Genomic DNA, 20,462 nt, shown 5'->3' on the forward strand with positions numbered 1-20,462 from the left:
AAGTGACACAATCAAATATGCTGTTACAAGTCTTAAGATGCTTAAAGGTTATATGCTGGTTGCCTCTGGAGTTTTTGAGTGACAAGTCCCAAGAGTGAAAGTGGCTTACATTTTGACACCTGAGATGTATATATCTTTTGGGATCCACCTTATTTCTGTGATTGTAAGTTGTAAACAGTTTTTAACCTTGCGATTTGATTGTTGTCGCCAAACTGAGGCCTTAAGAGTGAAAGGTAGGTAACAGATGATAGCAATGATCATAAAACGTTAAGAAACACTCAAAAGCAACCTTGACAAGCAAAATGCACAAGGGACACGATAATCATTTTCCTCAGTGCTGGCTGGTTAGAAGTGAACGATAAATGAAACTAAGATTAAATAAACAAGAACTAGTAAAACGAGATAAAAGAGAATGAGACATACCTCATCAAAAACTTCAGATCCCATAAAATGCTGTACGCAATTGTCTAGGAGGAAACAACCAGACACGATTGAACCCTTTGCTTAAAACCACCCTTTCCTTTTGATCTCAAGCTTGAAGCAGCTAAATACTCCAAAAAGAAGCTTGGCATCTATCTGCTGATGCTCACTCTCATCGCTTCTTCTACCTTCCCTCTCCCACACTCTTTTTCTGTCCCCTATTTAGCACACAAACTCCCTGGGACCAAGGATCTGTTATGTTCACTTATGCTTTCTCTGCAAAGATCTATGCACATTAATGTCACTGTGTAAATAAGATGGGTTTCTTTGGACAAGCAAGGGATATGAGAGTGAAAATGGAGCAGCGCTTTTTTGCTAAAGAAAAACAAATGCCTTACTCCTAATATATTTTGCAAACATGTGCATGACTTAGAGAGGAGGGTACCCATTTTAAATTTATTTTGCTTCCCTGCCCCCAAGAACTTTGCAGCAGCTATCTCATAAGATAAGAACATAAGATGAGTCTGTTGGATCATGTCAACAGCTCATTTAGTTCAGCATCTTGTTCTGACAGTGGTCCCCAGATGCCACAGCAGCAGGACCCAAGCACAAGAGCATTCTTCCCACAGCAACTGCAGTGTTGCTTCTGGCTGTGAGGCAGAGCATAGCCATCATAACTCAGGGCTCAAGGTGAGTGTGCAGATTCCATCTGAAGTACTGAACATTAAACTGCTGGGCACGGGGCTGTTTTTAAATTTCTGTTTGCCCCCCATTGTGGTTTTCTTTGAGAAAACAAGAGGTGTTTTTCCCCACTTCTATATAACTCAGGGCTAATGTGACCACGCCTCTTGTTTTGACTTCGAGCCCGTCAGCACTCAGACACCTTAGTTTGCTACTGGAGGGGCGCTTGAGGGGCAATGGAACCTCCAGCTTCAGAGCCAGGAGGGGCAAGTGTGAATAGGCACGATTTTTCAGTGTTGTGCAATTAAGAGTTGGGATTGATTTCCTTACCTGGAGTGCTATAATGCCAAATAATCCAAAGCAGGCATACTGAACAAAGTTCCTACTCAGCACTAGGATGCAGCCACCTAGGAAAGGAGGCGGAAGAGAAGAAATAGCCAAGTCAACAGCATTAGTGAATCATGTTCCCCTTGCTAAGGTTCTGTTGACCCTCCTATCTTTTAAATTCTTGACTCGCCTGCAAAGCTTTCTGCTGGCTTGTCTCTTGAACCACAGCCTTCATTCCTCAAACTTTAGCAATATCAATCTCTTCAAAGGCAGCCTTGTTTTTAAGCACTAATCCAGCAGCCACCAGATCACCTGCCTGTCAACCATGTGACATGGCCATGACATCAGCTGACCCATTTTCCTTTCCCACTAAAAGCAAACTCAGGGGACCGAGTGCTGACAGACATGGGAGCCAAAAGAGAGACAAAAGCAAAGCGCATAGGCAAAGGTCCAGGGCTTGGCATGCACTGATGAACAGCTGTCATATACAGTCAGGTGCAGGGCTGTTGGGCATGGGTTGGCTGAAATCAGGTCCACGGAGTGGAGATTCCCCACTGCTCTTCTACAGTATATTAAGCCAAGAGTATATTAAGCAATTGTCACTGCAATTTACAACTGAGGAAATACTCCAAAGCTCACCTACGTGAGCTGTTGGGCATCAAGCCATGGTGTACGGCTGCAGGATTGGAAAATGAGAGGCCTGTGAGTGGCTGTTTCTGCTTTATAAGCCACCGGGGGGGGGTGAGAGGAGAGAATGGGTGAGGAAGAATGAAAATGACTCTGCAGGAGAATGTAAGGATGGTTGACTTGTAGAGGTGGCAACCATTTTAGGCATGCGTAGTTGATGCACGATTGCTGGTGTACAAGTCCTTTTGGACCCGGAAGAGGCCAGAACAGGTGTGGGGGTGTAATGGGGTGCAACGTGCTTATGAATGCTCTGGTGATGCATGCAGGTGCCAGGAACGGAAACCTGCCTCCCCCTGCAAAATGGTCACTACCTGTAGGAACCTGGAAAGGTTGCCCACAATCTGACTGTATGATGACTGGGGCTCCTATCTCTAAAGAGGGTGGGGGACCTCTAGTCCAAGGGCTTAACTTGGCCCACCTTCCAATCACTTGATACCATGTGGGTTGTAAGCAGGAGGGTAAAAAAACAAGGTGGGTTGGCCAGAAGGATCTCCTTAAGTGTTGCTGATCAGTTGATCTGTGGGGCTTCAAAGCACAGTGCAGAGCTCTTTGCAGCCAGTCCCTTACCAAGAGCCCCAAATGGTGCTTTGAAGCCCTGCAGATCAGCTGATTCATGGGGCTTCAAAGCACCTCACCACTAGGCATAATTGTCAAATTTGGGGAGGGGTGATAAGGATTCGGCCTGCCGGATGTATCTGCTTCCCCACCCCTGGTTTTAAGAAGAGTGAGGGCGGCTTCAAAACCTGTCATCTGGTATAAAGGGGTGGGGTGGGGAAGGGGACTGTGAATGCTCTTAAGGGCTGTGATCTTGTAGAGGACATGCCACTATTATAGACTGGGCAGCTGTAGTCCAAGCAGAGAATTTATGGGTCCCCTTGGTCCAGGAACCAGAATCTCCATTTAACAACAAGCATACATGGATCTCAATATTGTGCCACTTACTTAGCTGTCCAAAAAGGTTAATGAAGACAAAGATGGAGGCCAGGAAGTACCCACAGTTCCATGTGGCATCAATGTAGTCCCTCTGCTCGCTCCACTGGAACCACATGCGGATGCCATCTTCAAGGAACGTGCTGATCAAGCAGAGGCGGGCCACATGCGGGAGGTACTGTTTTGTCACTCGCAAGAACTGCCAGGGGAAAGAAACACAGGTGAGAAGAATGGGCAGAAAGCAGGGACCGTCTGGCTTCCTACCTGGATAGGGATGGCTTTCCCCTCAAAGCACAGCTCTGTTCTCCCTCTGGTGTCAAAGAGGTAGCAAGCCTCAATACCTGTTGCTGAGAATCGTGTGTGGGAAAGATTCAGGTTCTGCTTTCAGGCTTCCCTTAATGGGCCTCTGGTTGGCCACTGTAAGAACAACATGTTCGACTACATGGGCCTTTGACCTTATCCAGCAGAGCTTTTCCTAATGTCCTTAAGGGCACTTCCAAAGTGTTTGGCTTGGGGAATACCTTCTCATCACTTAAATGTAAACAAACCAAATTTGTATCTTGGGTGGTAAGATTGACCCACCAGGAGATTCTAGCCAGAGCAAGTTCCCTCTGAGGCAACTGCAAACTGGCGGATGCAGGAGCCATGCCCCTTGATGCACGTTACATAAAGGGTGGAAATGGGGCACATGCCAAATGCATCTAGCTTGAAAATGTCCCCAATTGTGTGACTGTACAGAGACCACAGCTAATCAAAACTGGAGGGGAGGGGGGGACTTGCAATGAACCAGCCTTTGAAAACTTGGGTACTCCCCAGATTTTTTGGGACTACAACTTCTATCATGCCCAACTATCAGCTATCATGCCCAACTATCAGCAATGCTGCCTGCGGATGATGGGAGTTGTAGTCCAACACACACACAAACCAACCAGGATGGCACCAGGTTAGTGAAGGCTGCAGTAGGCAGTCTAATCCCAGACCTATAGCAATAGGTCACACTAAAGGATTTGCTAATCCACCACCTTGTTTCTCATAATCTATCTATCTATCTATCTATCTATCTATCTATCTATCTATCATTTCCTCATTTAATCCTCGTAACAGCTCTGCAAGATAGCTGAGGCTGAGAGGTAGTGAATGGCCCACAGCTCACACAGTGAGCTTCATGGCCAAGTGGGGATCTGAACCCGTCTCCCAGGTACTCATCCAGTGCTCTTAACCATTATACAGTGGTGCCCCACAAGACGAATGCCTCGCAAGACGAAAAACGCGCAAGACAAAAGAGTTTTCCGTTTTTTGAGTCATTCCGCAAGACGAATTTCCCTATGGGCTTGCTTCACAAGACGAAACGTCTTGCGAGTTCTTGCGAGTTTGTTTCCTTTTTCTTAAAGCCGCTAAGCCGTTAATAGCCGCTAAGCCGCTAATAGCCGTGCTTCGCAAGACGAAAAAACTGCAAGACGAAGAGACTCGCGGAACGGATTAATTTCGTCTTGCGAGGCACCACTGTAACACACTGGTTCTCAATTGCCAGCCCTAGATGCTCCAAAGATGCCTCGTTTTCTCCAGTACTGACCATTTATGAGACAAAAGGCTCAGAGATAAGTCTATTTAGCCAGAGCCTTTTAACAGACCAAATTCTCCATGATTTCTTTTTTAAAGCTATTTTAAGCTAGTGGCCCTCTCCAGTGTACTCCATAATTTAAATGTACACACAGTGTAAAGTACTTCCTTTTGCTCATCCCGGATCTACTGCCAAACCAATCAGTTCAATTAGATGACTTTGAGCTCTAGCACTAGGAGAGAAAGAGTGGATTCTCTGCCCGCTCTCTCCCCAGAATGTATAATATAGATTGCAATCCTATGCCCACTTACCTGTGAATCCTTGCCTTTGCTTCCCTACCACCACAAAATTTCTGTGAATAGCCAAAATTTCCTGGTGTGAGTCCTTTTGCTCTGGGCACCTTGAGACCAAGAGTTATGGAGACTTTTGCCACTCCATGTTCAGATGGTGCTGCAAAATGGTTTGTCTGTGACTGTTCAGGGAGGCAGCTTAGCTTCTTACCCCAAATTTGAAGGATCTCTCAATTCAGGCAACTTTATATAGCAGGGGTATAGAAACTGTGGCTCTCCAGACATTGCTGGGCTCCTCCCTCACCTAAGCCCCAGCCAGTAGGGTCAGTGGTCAGAACTAATGGGTACTGGAATTCCTGCAATATCTGGCAGGCCACAGAATTCTCCTCATTCCTGTTCTATAGTATTCTTTAGCTTACATTTTATTAATATAAGCAGGGTGCCAGAAACCCTATTACAGTGGTACCTCGGGTTACAGACGCTTCAGGTTACAGATTCCACTAACCCAGAAATAGTACCTCAGGTTAAGAACTTTGCTTCAGGATGAGAACAGAAATCGCGCGGTGGCAGCAGCAGGAGGCCCCATTAGCTAAAGTGGTACCTCAGGTTAAGAACAGTTTCAGGTTAAGAACAGACCTCCGGAACGAATTAACTACTTAAGCCGAGGTACCACTGAACGTTGTTTCGTTATCTTTTTTGGATTTGTTTTATCTTGTTATGGTTTTGTACATTTACTTGTTTCTCTTTATATTGGACAAAGCAATTTAAGAAATGGTTACAAAAAAGAGGTTTTCCAGCTCCCCCCCCAAAAAAAACCCCCACCCTTCCTGGCACATAGAAAAAAAGCAAGTCAGGAAAAAAGTTTCAGCCTAGCATTTCCCCCAACAGGCTAGCTTTCTGGATTCAGGCAGCGATACACACGTACATGCACACACACTCCTACATTTATTTATACCAGGAAAGGCTTGCCACACTCATTTCTGATGACTGGGTAAATGCACCCTTCACAGGAAGTAAGCAGATAAAAATAAGTCTTCATGCTGTTTGTTGAGCATGGTTACGGGACAACCAACCAGCAAGCTGGGGCAGATGAAAACTACAGTGTGAATAATGCCAGGCAAGTAACTTCTGGGATCTCACAACTGGGAGCTCGTGAACAGGACTCATAAACAGGGGTGTTTGCAAGGATTGGTGGAGGAGACTGAAGAGAATCAGCTTCTTTCTTTTGGATTAAAGCTGGTAGTTTGTCCGAGCTGTTTGGAGGCTTGATTGTTTGCAGGCCTGGTCCTCACCAACAAGGAGGAACTGACTGACAAAGTGGAAGTACTTGGAAACTTGGGAGGAAGTGATCATGTCCTCTCCTCCTAGGGTTCATGATACAGAGGCAAGGGAAAGGTGAGCGTAGTTCGGACAGGCATTCTGGACTTGCCAATTTCAAAAAGCTTAAAGTGCTACTGGGTGAGATCCCATGGTCAGAAATATCTGACGAGAAGGGAGCCCAAGATGGATGGGAGTTTTTTAAGGGCAAAGTACTGAAGGACCAAATGCAGACAGTTCCAACAAGAAAAGTGGGAGGCATCTAAACAAACCAGAGCGGCTGCATAAGGAGCTTACAGATGAACTGAGATTTAAGATGGACATGTTTCTTCAGCTGCGTTTGAAGCGAGAGGAACAACAAGCAAGTGGTAGGTCCTCTATGTGGAGAAGACAGAAAAATGCTATTGGGTGACAGAGAGAAGGTGGAACTGCTCAACATCTACTTTGCCTCTGTCTTTGCACAAAAGGAAAGCAATGATAACAGATTAATGATGTAAGGAGGGAGCTGCAGACCAGGATAGGAAGAGATGGTAAGGGAATACCTAGCTACTTTAGTTGATTTCAAACCTCCAGGGCCTGATGAGCTGCACCCAAGGGTACTAAAGGAACTTGCGGTATAATCTCAGAACCTCTGCCTATAATCTCTTGGAAAGCATGTGAGGTCCCAGCAGACTGGAGGTGGAAAAATGTTGTCCCCGTCTTCCAAAAAGGGAAGAAAATAAGATCCAGGTAATTACCGACTGGTGAGCTTGACACTGATACCAGGAAAGGTCCTAGAACAGATCACTCAATAGTTGGTCTGTGAGCACTTAGAAAAGGATGTTGTGAATACTAAGACCCAGCACAGGTTTCTCAAAAACAAGCCATGCCAGACCAATCTCATTTCTTTTTCTGATGGAGTTAAAAAACTTGGTGGATCAGGGGAACTAACTCCTTTCCAGCCCCAGAAGCAGCATTGTGTGTCATGTGACACACCTAAACACTGCAGCCGACACACTAATGTGTCATGACACACAGTTTGGAAAGCTGTGCATTAATGGTTCCTTGTCATCCAGGAAAAAAGTTACAATTGGGATGCCACAGGGTTCTGTTCAACGTTGTTATAAATTACTTAGATGAAGGAATTGAGGGGATGCTTATCATGTTTGCAGATGACACCAAATTGGGAGGGATAGCTAATGCCAAAGAGGACAGAATTGGGATTCAAAATGACCTTAACAGATTGGAAAACTGGGCCCAAGCTAAGAAAATGAATTTCAATAGGGACAATTGCAAGATTCTACACTTGGGCATGAATAACCAGCAGCACAAATATAAGACCCCTGGCTTACCAGCAGTACATGTGAAAAAAATCTAGGGGTCTTAATAGACCACAAGCTTAACATGAGTCAATAGTGTGATGCAGCAGCAAAAAAAAGCTAATACTATTCTAGGCTGCATCAACAGAAGTATTGTATCCAGATCAAGAGAAGTAATAGTACCACTCTATTATACCTGGAATATGGGATGCGGGTGGTGCTGTGGTCTAAACCACAGAGCCTAGGGCTTGCCGATCAGAAGGCTGGTGGTTTGAATCCCCGCGACGGGGTGAGCTCCCATTGTTCAGTCCCAGCTCCTGCCAACCTAGCAGTTCGAAAGCACGTCAAGTGCAAGTAGATAAATAGGTACCGCTCCGGCGGGAAGGTAAACGGCATTTCTGTGCACTGCTCTGGTTCGCCAGAAGCGGCTTAGTGATGTTGGCCACATGACCCAGAAGCTGTCTGCGAACAAACGCCGGCTCCCTTGGCCTATAGAGCAAGATGAGCACCGCAACCCCAGAGTCATCTGCGACTGGACCTAACGCTCAGGGGTACCTTTTACCTTTACCTTTATTGTACCTGGAATACTGTGCCCAATTCTAGGCACCACAATTTAAGAAGGATATTGACAAGAAGGAATGTGTGCAGAGGAGAACAACCAAAATAATTAAGGATCTAGAAACCAAGCCTTATGAGGAACACTTGAAGGAGCTAGGTATGTTTAGCCTGGGGAAAAGGAGACCGAGACATCGAAGATGAAGCAAGCTTGTTTTCTTCTGCTCTGGAGGGTAGGACTTGAACCAATGGCTTCATGTTACGAGAAAGGAGATTTGAACATGTTACAAGAAAGGAGATTTGACAGTAAAAGCAGTTCAATAGTGGAACAGAATCCCTCAGGCAGTTGTGGACTCTCCTTCATTGGATGCTTTTAGGCAGAATTTTAAGCAGAGTTTGGATGGCCATCTGTCATGGATGCTTTAGCTGAGTTTCCTACATTGAAGGGGGTTGGATTAGATGACCCTTGGGAGTCCCTTCCATCTCTACGATTCTGTGATCACCAGACGTCCCCAACTCCTGATGTCCACCATGCAACAAGGCAGGAATTTATGCAGATCTCTAGGTTAAAATGCAAGTGCTGAGATCACTTATACACACAGAGAGAGCAAGATGCAAAAGCAGTAAGTAAAAACTCAGGCATGCTCACAGACCATACATGACTAACACAGAGAATTGTACTTTTGGGTGGAACTAACCGAGGAAATCTGGAAGAAGAAACAAGGAGAAAAGCATGGTACATATTTACTCCAGTTGAATAGCCTTGTTCATAGTTTCACAATTCCTCCCCGATAAGAATTTTACAAGAAATCTGGCACCTTTCGTGAAGAAATTATTTGTCAACTCATGTTACTATGTGGATACATATTTTCCCTTGTGGTTTTTTGTGGGGGTTTTTGAATCCTCGCACTTGTGATGGCCCAGTGACTAGATGCAGATAAACAAAATTTGAAACTGGGACATAGGTTTGGCAAAATGTCCTAGAACCCTAAACATCTTAAATTCAATATTTACAACATGGTTATAGCCCTCTGGAGGAAGACACAGTGAGACATGCAATTACTGATTTCAGGTCACACTTGTTAATGTTGATCATTTACATCAGGGATTGAGAAATCTGTGGCCCTCTGGACATTGTTGGACTACAGCTCCCATTATCCTGGCTAGGGCTGATAAGAGCTGTATTCCAACAGCATATGGAGGACCGCGCGTTCCTTGATTTGCATAGTAGTTGCTTTTGGCTTTCTTGTTTCCCAGTTGCTTAAAACCTGTAGCTCATGGGTAGGCAAACTAAGGCCCGGGGGCCGGATTTGGCCCAATCTTCTCAATCCAGCCCGCGGACAGTCCAGGAATCAGCGTGTTTTTACATGAGTAGAATGTGTCCTTTTATTTAAAATGCACCTCTGAGTTATTTGTGAGCCTGCCTGGTGTTTTGGCATGAGTAGAATGTGTGCTTTTATTTAAAATACATCTCTGGGTTATTTGTGGGGCATAGGAATTCGTTCATTCCCCCCCCCCAAAAAAAAAATATACCGTATTTTTCGCTCTATAACACACACCCGACCATAACACACACGTAGTTTTTAGAGGAGGAAAATCCGTAGGCATGCCACCCATAGGCATTCCCTCCATAACACGCACAGACATTTCCCCTTACTTTCTAGGAGGAAAAAAGTGAGTGTTATGGTGCAAAAAATACGGTAGTCTGGCCCCCTACAAGGTCTGGGGGACAGTGGACTGGCCCCCTGCTGAAAAAGTTTGCTGACCCCTGCTGCAGCTCCTCCCCCTGCCTCATGCTCACATAGTTGCAACTGGTTAAATGTCAGAAAATGATATAGAGATTATCTGATCTAAAGAAATAACCCAAATAGAAGAGTTATAGAGCTTCCTACAGGTGTGTGAAGCGAATGGTTTTGTTTTGGAAAACCCTGAGAGTGGGTAGATTATCCTACACTGTACATAATAAAAAGCAGCATGTTTCTCTCCTGTAGTTTCTATACTAATGGATCTACTGAGCTTGTGAACAGAGTACCTAGGGTAAGAATATAAAGATGTTGGAGAGGAAACCAGCAGCTTATTCTCTCTCAAGCCAAACCATTAGTGGGAAGGACTTTTATGCAGACAGCTTGGCTGCTAATTAGGTTACATGAATGGCCTGCCAAGCCATGTAATGGAAAAGAGGGTAAAATAAACAACAATTACAGAGCACCTGGCTGCATTCAATTCAGATCTTCTACTGGGCCTAGTTCTCTTCAGGGCTGGGCTCTGAAGAGGAGGCTTGTTGGGGAAGAGAAAGGGCAATTGCTAGTAGCAAAGGTCACCATCTTATAAAGAGTGAGACTGTTCATCTCTCTAGTGCAGTACTGTCTACACTGACTGGCAGCAGCTCTCCAGGGTTTCAGGCAGGGGTCTCTCCTAGCCCTATATGGAAATGCCAGGGGTTGATCTTGGAACATTCTGCATGAAAAGCAAGTGCTGTATTACTGAGCTACAGCTATGTATCTATCTAGCGATCATCTAGCTATCTACATTGCCTCAAGGCAATGTACACAGTGCAATAAACACAGCGAAAAACAGTTTAAAGCACCACATAAAATGACAACAGATGAATTTAAAAATAATATGAAGTACACACCCAGTGGCACTGTGGTCAAACCACAGAGCCTAGGGCTTGCGAACAGAAGGTCAGTGGTTCAAATCCCCGCAACGGGGTGAGCTCCTGCTGCTCGGTCCCTGCTCCTGCCAACCTAGCAGTTCGAAAACACGTCCAAGTGGAAGTAGATAAATAGGTACCGCTCCGGCGGGAAGGTAAACAGCGTTTCCGTGTGCTGTTCTGGTTTGCCAGAAGCGACTTAGTCATGCTGACCAGATGACCCGGAAGCTTTCTGCTGACAAACGCCGGCTCCCTCGACCTATAGAGCGAGATGAGCGCTGCAACCCCAGAGTCATCCGTGACTGGACCTAACGGTCAGGGGTGCCTTTACCTTTAGACACACATTACAGAACCTATCCATTAAGCTTGGAAAGCCTATCACAACAACAAGAAGTTTCCAATGTTTCCAGAAAAGTGCAGATAGCGGGCACCTGTAGCGGGCACCTGCAAATTACTATGAAGTAGGTTTCTGAGGTTTTTGAAACTTGACTAAGCTCTCCTGTAGACTGCAGGGACCTACTGTGTATATATGGGATAACGTGGTCTCTCAAGTTTTGGTGGCAACCACAAAAGGCTAGCAACCACGGCCAGCATAAATTAGAGAATCCCATATCACAATCCTACCGGTGCAATCTTAGCAACATGTTTCCCCTTCTGGGTGTTTTAGCTTATCACAACCATGCTGGCATCACACTAATTAGAGCAGAAATGCCAGCCATTCCAAAAAATGATAGCTTGTAGAGTTGAATTTTCCATTCCTCCCCTTCCTTATCTAAAGAATCTTCAATTAAATCCCAGATTAGATGTTTTCAGGAGTTGCTTGTTATACAAACGCCAACTGTGCAAATATCTCTCCCCACATACAGACATATAACCTGCAGTACATTACTGCACTCCCCCAAAGTTGAATGGTTTTGCTTTGTAGTTGCATAGGTGGTAATTGGCCCATCTGCTGGGGTAAGGGACATGAAGAGGAAATTATCTGGAGAAGTTGGCAGAGAAATCAATTTAGCTGCCAAAACCTCAACAGCTGCTTTGCAATTAAATTGCAAAGTACTGTACTTGCAAAACACTTGAGGTTGCCTTTTGCAACTATGGCAGAAGTGCATCAGTTGCTCCTAGAGGTTATGGTTTGCGTATATTTAAAAAATGAATATCCACCTTGCAATTTCAAGAGGATCCAAATACGCCCTCACAAACACCAGATAATTTTGCCAGTTTTGCACTCATTGGCTAGATCAACTCAAGGCAGGAACAGATTTGCATTTTACTAAACAATTCAAAAAATACTGCCTCCGTGCTTTAAAAAAACCCCTCAAAATGAAGAACATTAAAAGCATCTTTTTCTTTTGAAATGAAAGCCAACAATTTAGGAACGGAGTCTGGAAGATTCCTAAAGAGACCCATGGGGGGGGGGCGAACCCCTTGTGGTTATGGGCCCATGTGGCAATGAGAATTCCAGTGGCAGAAATGCGAACTCTGTTCCCTGTGTCAGTCCTAGGTGTGGGGAACTTTTGGTCCTCCCGATATGGCTGAACTACAACTCCCATCATTCCTGGCCATGCTAGTTGGGGCTCATGGGAGTGGTAGTCCAGCAACATCTGGAGAGCTAAGGTTTCCACCTACCTGGTCTGTCTTCTCACCGAAAAGCAGCCCTGCCATACCTCCATTTGTCCCCACAAGATGGGAAGAGAAGACTGTTGAAAACCAAGTTAGAAGCCTCTTTCGTATTTGAACTAAGACAGACACATCCTTATTTCAGAGCTCTGCCAACTCACCATTTGAAAATTAGACCAACAGAGTACGTGGCTAAGAAGATGTGGGTATTTAAAAAACAAAAAATCAGTGCGAAAAAAAGTTATTTTTAGTGGAAGTCATTTTGGGAAGGGCAAGAAAGATCTTCTCCTGGACAACTGGGCTTTCAGAATGTGTGATTAAGAAACCTCATTTCGCAACTAGTGTAAACAAACTCATAGAAATAAACATGCAAATATACATATAAATGCACAGCTTCCTCTTTTTAATGGAGAGAAGCATCTGAGAATGCAGTCTTGTAAAACTGGGCAGAAGATGCAGATCCAAAACATCTGTTGTCGCCCTGCATTTTATGGATAACAAAAATCTTGACTTTTTCTATCCAGCTGATGGGCCTGCCAGTAGCATGGAAGAGACACAACTCAGGGTAGAGCATCTGCTTTCCATGCAGAAGGTCCAAGGTTCAATCCCAGGCATCCCCAGGTAAGACTGAGAGTGTTGGCTATTTGCAGATTAGTTGCACTGCAGAAAGCATGCTGGGGAGACCACACATACAAGAAACGCAAAATAACTTTTGCTAGGTTTTAATAACAAAAACAAAAACTCCTTTTACACTAAATTACAATATATCAATAAGCACGACCCATCCACCAGGGTACTGAGAGAGCTACATGCTGCTCTTTCCCCAACAACTTAATTACCACAACTTAACAGCACCTGCTATACTGCTTCACAGCTGTAAAACAAGGTCATGTTATTTGCTCTGGCCTTTAAAGAAATACACATCTTGTGGAACAATAATGAACCTTCAAATTTAAAGAGACCATTCAACAGGGAGAGCTCTGTCTGAAACCCTGAAAATCCTTTGCTAGTCAGTGTAGATAATACTAAGCTAGATGGACCAAAGATCAGCCCTGCCATAAAGGCAGCTTCCTATGGTCCTAGATAATGCTTTAAAAAATACTGTTTCACCAAGGCACCTCTGCTCCTAGGGCAATATTAAGTTGGGGTTTTTATTGGCAAGGGGCATGGCTAGAAGGTAGAGCATCTGCTTTGCAAGCACAATGCAAGCACAATGGTTCACTTCCCTGCATCCCCAGACAGGGCTAGGAATGTCTCCTGCCTGAAACCCTGGAGTGCTGCTGCCAGCCAGTGAAGGAAATTCTGAGCTAGATAGAACAATGGTTTCTAGGCAAGAATGCTTACTGTTTTTTAAAATATGTATCATTACTAACGTGCACAGCACTTTGCAGAGTAGCAGTATACAAAAAGATTATTGGCACCTGGAGCATAATCAAGGTGAAGAGGCAAGGAGTTGAGATAAAGAATAAATGTGAGCAGATGGGGAGCTGTCAGGGGTGAGGACGGGTGCAGAATTGTTGAGCAAAGCTAGGAAGATGCAACTCATGTGCAGGGAATTTATCATGAATCAAAGCTTAGGGATAGAACAAAACTGGGCTGTAGAAGGTTTAAAAAGGGATGTAGCCATTGTGGTGCCCTCTAGAGTCCAGATGTTGTTGGATTCCAAATCCCATGAGCCCCAGCCAGTTCAGTCAGAAGTCAGAGATGATGGGAGTTGTAGTCTAGCAGCATCTGAAAGACACTGCAGTTGTCTGGGCTAGCTAAAGGAGAATGAAGCTGTGTGGGAATTGGGGGGGGGCTGAGAAAAATGGGGTGAAAAATGCTAACTCAGCATTTTTATATGCTTGCCTAAAGACATAAGATCATGGGTAGGCAAACTAAGGCCTGGGGGCCGGATCCGGCCCAATCACCTTCTAAATCTGGCCCACAAATGGTCCGGGAATCAGCATGTTTTTACATGCGTAGAATGTGTCCTTTTATTTAAAATGCATCTCTGAGTTATTTGTGGAGCATAGGAATTCATTCATATTTTTTTTCAAAATATAGTCCAGCCCCCAAGGTCTGAGTGACAGTGGACCAGCCCCCTGCTGAAAAAATTGGTGGCCCTCACTGCCTCCTATGAGAACAAGTTCCATAGTTCAACTACGTCCTGCGTGAAGTACCGTATTTTTCGCCCCATAGGGCGCACCGGCCCATAGGTTTTGGACGGGGGGAAATAAAGGGGGGGGATTTTCCCCAGGCGCGGGGCTGAGCTTCCCCCGACCCCAGCCCCCAGAACAGGCTGCTATCCGCAAGCCTAGGGAGCCCGGCAGGAAGTCGCACTGGTCTCCCCTGGCTTGCGGATATCTGCCCGAAGCCCAGGGCGCGCTGCTCAGCGCGCCCCCAGCTTCAGGATGCAGGCTGCTATCCACAAGCCTTGGGAGCCCAGCGGCAAGTCGTGCCGGGCTCCCAAGGCTTGCGGAGAGCTGCCTGGGGCGCGCTCCGCTGCGCTCCCCGGGTTTCGGGCTGCAGGCTGCTGTCCACAAGCCTTGGGAGCCCGGCGGGAACTCCTGTGGGCTCCCAAGGCTTGCGGATAGCTTCCTGAAGCCTGGAGAGCGAGAGGGGTCGGTACGCACCGACCCCTCTCACTCTCCAGGCTTCAGCGAAAGCCTGCATTCGCCCCATAGGACGCACACACATTTCCCCTTCATTTTTGGAGGGGGAAAAGTGCGTCCTATAGGGCGAAAAATACAGTACTTTCTATTATGACACTTCGTAACTTCAAGGTGAGCCAGGGCCTTCCTGAATCAAGGTTCATAGCTCAGTGGCAGAACATTCCTGCAGTGCACGGGGTTGGACTAGATGACCCTTGGGGTCCCTCCCAACTCCATGATTCTATTATTCTGACATCTGCTTTGCACCCAGAAGGTCACAGACACAATCCCAGGTATCTCCAGGTAGGGTTGGGAGATTCCCTGCCTGAAACCCTAGAAAGCTGCTGCCAGTCAGTATAGACCGGCCTTTCTCAACCTGTTGGTCCCCAGATGTTACTGAACTACAACTCCCATCACCCCTAGCTAGCAAGGCCAGAGCTCAGGGATGATGGGAGTTGTAGTTGACCAACATCTGGGACCCACAGGTTGAGAACCGCTGGTATAGACTATTCTGAGCTAGATGAGGGTCTGACTCAGTATAAAGCAGCTTCCTGCGTTCCTATGCGCCATCTCAGCCACTATGCTACGTCTAGTTATTTGTCCCACTTTTTTTCTGAGGAGCTCACGGTTGTGTACACTGTTCTCCCCCTCTCCATTTTATCCTCACAACAACCCTGTGAGGTAGGTTAGCTTGAGAGTAAGTGACTGGCCCAAGGTCACCCAGTGCACTTTGTAGCTGAGTGAGGATCGGACCCCTTGTTTCCTGGGTCCTAGTATGGCAGTCTAACTGCTGCACCACAACAGCATCCCATACTTTGTCTGTTGGGGTAGTGTAGATGTTCAGTCAAGCTGCTAAGCTCCAGGGCCCTCAATCATCAAATTATAAAAACTCTTACTGCAGAAGTGACAGAAGTCACTGTTACCATGCCTGCCGTCTCAGATGGCTTTTTCTTTTTTTTACCCAGGGTAAATTAAGGTCATGCAGTTAAATGTATTTGTTGCCAAGGGATATTTTTACCAAGGGATATTATCCTTTCTCCAAACCAAAGAAAGCAGATAATAATGTAGGATGTAAACTGCTTTGAAATTTGTTTATTTTCTTAAATATAAAGCAGTATAGAAATGAAAAGAATAATTGTTATTATTCGTTTCATTTCTATGGTGCTTTATATTTAATAGGGGGGAATACCTATGTATTTGGTTGGCATGCATATTTGTGGTACGATAAGGTAAAAGTACATAAAGCATTTAAAAATCATATTGTTAGAAAAGCATTGTTTAACGTTTGGATAAGATATAAGGATTTGCTAGAAAAGAAAACCCCAAGATGGTTGTCACCAATGGAAGCGAAGGCACAGAAAAAACTCAATATGGAGGCCAAACGGCCGAAATATTGGGAAATTCTGGTGCAAGATGGAGACAGAATAAAATTGCAGAGCTTTGAAAAATTGAAAAATAAAGTGCGAGATTGGCTCCATTATTATCAAATAATGGAGGCATACAATTTGGACAAAAAAGTTGGTTTCCAGGTGGAAAAATCAGAATTGGAAACAGAATTGTTAGATCCAAAAACCAAGAATTTGTCAAGAATGTATAACTTGCTGTTGAAATGGAACACTCAGGATGAAACGGTGAAATCAGCTATGATTAAATGGGCACAAGATGTAGGACATAACATAATCATGGCTGACTGGGAACAGTTATGGACCACAGGTATGAAATTTACGGCATGTAATGCCCTAAGAGAAAATTTAATGGAAATGATTTATAGGTGGTACATGACACCAGTTAAGCTTGAAAAAATCTACCATTTGCCTGATAATAAATGTTGGAAATGTCATGAGACTGAAGGTACATTCTTTCACCTTTGGTGGACGTGCCCAAGGATTAAGGCATTCTGGGAGATGATTTATAATGAAATGAAAAAGGTATTTAAATATACCTTCCTTAAGAAACCAGAGGCCTTTCTCCTGGGCATGGTCGGCCAATTGGTGTTAAAGAAGGATAGAACTTTTTTTATGTATGCAACAACAGCAGCAAGAATACTCATCGCGAAGTATTGGAAGACACAAGATTTACCCACCAGGGAAGAATGGCAGATGAAGTTGATGGACTACATGGAATTGGCGGAAATGACTGGCAGAATCCGAGACCAGGGAGAAGAGTCGGTGGAAGAAGACTGGAAAAAGTTTAAAGACTATTTACAGAAATACTGTAAAATTAATGAATGTTAGAAAAACGTTGGAATGAAGTTATATGGCTTTAGTAGAAATGTTATAAGGAATTAAGTATAAATAGATTAATAGAGCATTAAAGGGAAAAATAAGGTTAGAATGTGTTAAGACAATTATAGGATAGAAAACAGGAAGGAGGAAAGGAATTGCTGAAACAATAGAAGTGGAATACAAAAAGGGAGGTGTGAGGAGGTCGTGGAAATTAGTGAAAGAAAGATAAGATATTGAAATTGGGCTGTATTTTAAATGGTTTTTGTTTTGTTTTGTTAGTTGTATGTTAGTGTTTTGCAGTTGTTGTTGTTTTGTATTGTATTGTTGTATGTTTTTTCTTTTTTGGTTTTTTGTAGTGTTGTGTTCAATTTGTTGGAAAACTAATAAATATTATTATAAAAAATAAGAGGGGGGAATACCCTGGAGTCCCACAGGATGCATGTACCTTTTTTGTAAAGGCAACACACCCACCCCAACATCACTTGCTGGTTCACTTAAGAGGCACCAGACACATCAAACAGCTTAAGCTGTTGCCTGTCTCACACATGTTTTCCATCACAGTGCCAGACTGTGGCTAGATAAACCTGTACCAGGGCAGGAACAGTTGACACTGGCTTATGAGGTAATATCGGATTGTCGTTTCCTTTGTCCAAAAGGTAGGAAGCAGAGACGTGTCTTTTACCTTCCACACACCTGAACAACAGAATATGTCACCAGCTGCCTTTGGTAACAGTTCTTCCCCTAACGCCAAAAGAATTAAAACAACTTTCAACACCTCCTGGTCACTTTCTTCTTAAAAAGGAAACCAGAGGAATAGTTTGGGGCAGTTTTCTACCTTCTCATAAGCTAAAAAGAAATATACACAAGGGCAGTAAGGAACCAGATGTCACATGAGCTGAGGAAAGGAAAGGAAGCTTGAATTCCATTCATTCATGAACACAGGGAATAGGGAGGAAAGTTTTTAGCCTCTCCGCTTTTGATCCAGAGAAAGGTGAAGATTTGGCTCTTCTGGCTAATAAGCAACCCCAGGATAAGATTGGTTTGTGTTAGCACTCTATTTAATCTGGAGTGCCAAACAGAGGTACTGATGCCTCCAGTACAGAAATCAGTAAAAAAAAAATATGTAAGAAAAGACTTGGGGTTTTTGTAAACTTGAATACTACTCAAATATAATAGGTAAAGGTAAATATAAAACACAGACAAATGATCAGCATATTACCAATACACCAATCAATTTCCTCATGCTTTGTCCAACATTTTGATAGGATCATGGTCTCTTGAGAAAAACCCCTTTTCTGACTTTACATTACTAGTTATTTGTGCCCCCACTCCAAAGGTAGGGTACATTAAATGACTCACACATTCTACAGAGGGAAAGAGAGATTATACTGGTGGTGGTTAGACACCATAGCACTCCCAGATTCCAGAAGCTCATGGGTAGAGAAACTTCCATTATTTTCACATTTTCTTTCCCTTTCTCTCCCCCCCCCCACATTTATAGACCACGTTAAATAAACACCCTATTCCAACATCTACTTCACCATTTTTTGGAAATTGCCAAATCTCTTACCTCCCTCAAGGATAGGATAGATATAGCAAAGAAACGCACAAGACACGCCTTCATTTCTCTAACGTGCAACCCCATAACGTTAAAGCGAATCCCTCTAATCTCAGAGGCAAATTATTGCCAGTGGGGAGGAAAATCTATGATGTCTGAAAGTGGTCTTCTGTCCCATAATAATCCAGAGTTCTCTTTAAGGGGAATGGTGAATTTCACACTAGTCATCTGCTTGATTAGCTACTCGATAGGGCTGGCTATTCACAGGTGACCTGAGCCCCAATTATCGCAAGACGCAAACGTTTAGGAGGTTGAGGAGGCCAGTGATAAAACCCTGGCCCTATAGACATTGCTTTGGTTTCTCATTCTGTCTGTGATGGGGAAGTAAGACTTATCCCACACCAATCAAGCGAACACTCTATTAAGCAATCTTCCCCCGTCATTTTAGATTAGATCACTGAAAGATGGGGCCGCGCCCCTCAAATTTGTGCGGGTGCAAAGCACTCGGGAGAGGGGAAGGCTGATCTCCCGATTCCCTCTGAGGTGGATCCTATGATGTTGGGAACGAGACTGCATCCTCAACGACCAATTCCCCCCCCCCAGCACACACACACACACAGCAGGCACAAAATACCAACACCCCCACTCCGCAAATCTTCTCTCCTATATAATACAAAGAAGACGCGTGAAGGAAAGGAACTGGACGCTGCAGAAATATCTGCAAAACCCCATGTGTGCAGTAAGGCCTCCTCTGCTTCAAGAGAAAGTGGAGCGAGGAAAGAGGAATGAATCCACACCCACCTGGTCTGCAAAATCCTCTGCGGTGCTCATCAGATCGTTCTGCCCCATGGCTAAGTGAGTGCTGCGGGAGTGGCGAAGGGAGCTATGGGTTTCGCTCCAGGATGTGTTGGGTGCTGCTCAGCGCCTGGGAGACCGGACTAGCCGCTCACTCAAACACACCCCCGACAACCCCTCCTGTGGTGGCTGCTGGCAGCTTGCTGCTGCTGCTCTTATTGCAACGAGGCTGCACAGGAAGTGGCTGCACTCGCTGCGAGAAGCACTGCCACGTAGGCCAACTCTTAAAGGAACCGCACGGGGCGGCGGAGCCTCCGAGGAATCTCCCTTTGGCTTGGGGAGGAGAAGCACCACAGACTGACCCGGGAGGCCTCGCTCGTGGAAGTGGAGCCGGTGCATGTGGAGTCGCCCCACAGAAGGCCCCGCCACCCTTCCCGAGGCCAAGGGCGCAATCCCGTGCGCAATGCAGAGGACTGGAAATAAAACCCCAGTGAGCCCTTAGCCTCTGAGCAAAACCTGCATTTGGTGTATTAGGGTTGCAGTTTTGCAGTCCGTTTCTAAGGCATCTCGCAAGTAGGGGGATCTCCAGACCAATGTGTTCTGCAACTTTATTATTATTATTATTATTATTATTATTATTATTATTATTATTAATTTATTTGTTCACTTGTTATTGCCAAGGTCTCTAAGCACCCTCCATTTAAAAACATCAAACATAGGAAGCTAACTTATACTGAGTCCAACCAGCTCAGTATTTGTCTTCACTATCTTGCAGCAGCAAATCGGGGTTTCCAGGCAAGAATTCCTTCCCAGCCATACCTGTAGATGCCACTGGGAGCTGAACCTGGGACCTCCTGCATGCAAAGCAGATGCTGTACCACTGAACTACACCCCTTCCTCTAAAGATAAAGTAAG

At 44.8% G+C, this 20,462-nt stretch overlaps 1 protein-coding gene across 3 annotated transcripts in view; it reads right to left on the reverse strand.

The window, feature by feature from the left end:
- The window catches only part of SURF4 (surfeit 4), a 22,046-nt gene extending 2,141 nt beyond the window's left edge, over positions 1 to 19,905 (reverse strand). The window contains exons 1-5 of one of the 3 annotated variants that reach the window (XM_083485382.1): positions 6,756 to 6,962; positions 4,918 to 4,958; positions 3,058 to 3,244; positions 1,432 to 1,508; positions 424 to 467 (exon numbers count right to left, since the gene is read on the reverse strand). In XM_083485382.1, coding sequence (XP_083341508.1) covers positions 424 to 467; positions 1,432 to 1,508; positions 3,058 to 3,163 — 227 coding nt within the window. In that variant the 5' untranslated portion in view covers positions 3,164 to 3,244; positions 4,918 to 4,958; positions 6,756 to 6,962. Of the gene's footprint in view, positions 1 to 423; positions 468 to 1,431; positions 1,509 to 3,057; positions 3,245 to 4,917; positions 6,975 to 19,553 lie in introns of those variants that run through there. The other 2 variants (XM_083485380.1, XM_083485381.1) reach the window with 2 other exon arrangements.
- Between the last annotated feature and the right edge of the window lie 557 nt (positions 19,906 to 20,462).

The sequence above is a fragment of the Podarcis liolepis genome (assembly GCF_965112155.1).
Source record: "Podarcis liolepis genome assembly, chromosome: Z".
Taxonomy (NCBI): domain Eukaryota; kingdom Metazoa; phylum Chordata; class Lepidosauria; order Squamata; family Lacertidae; genus Podarcis; species Podarcis liolepis.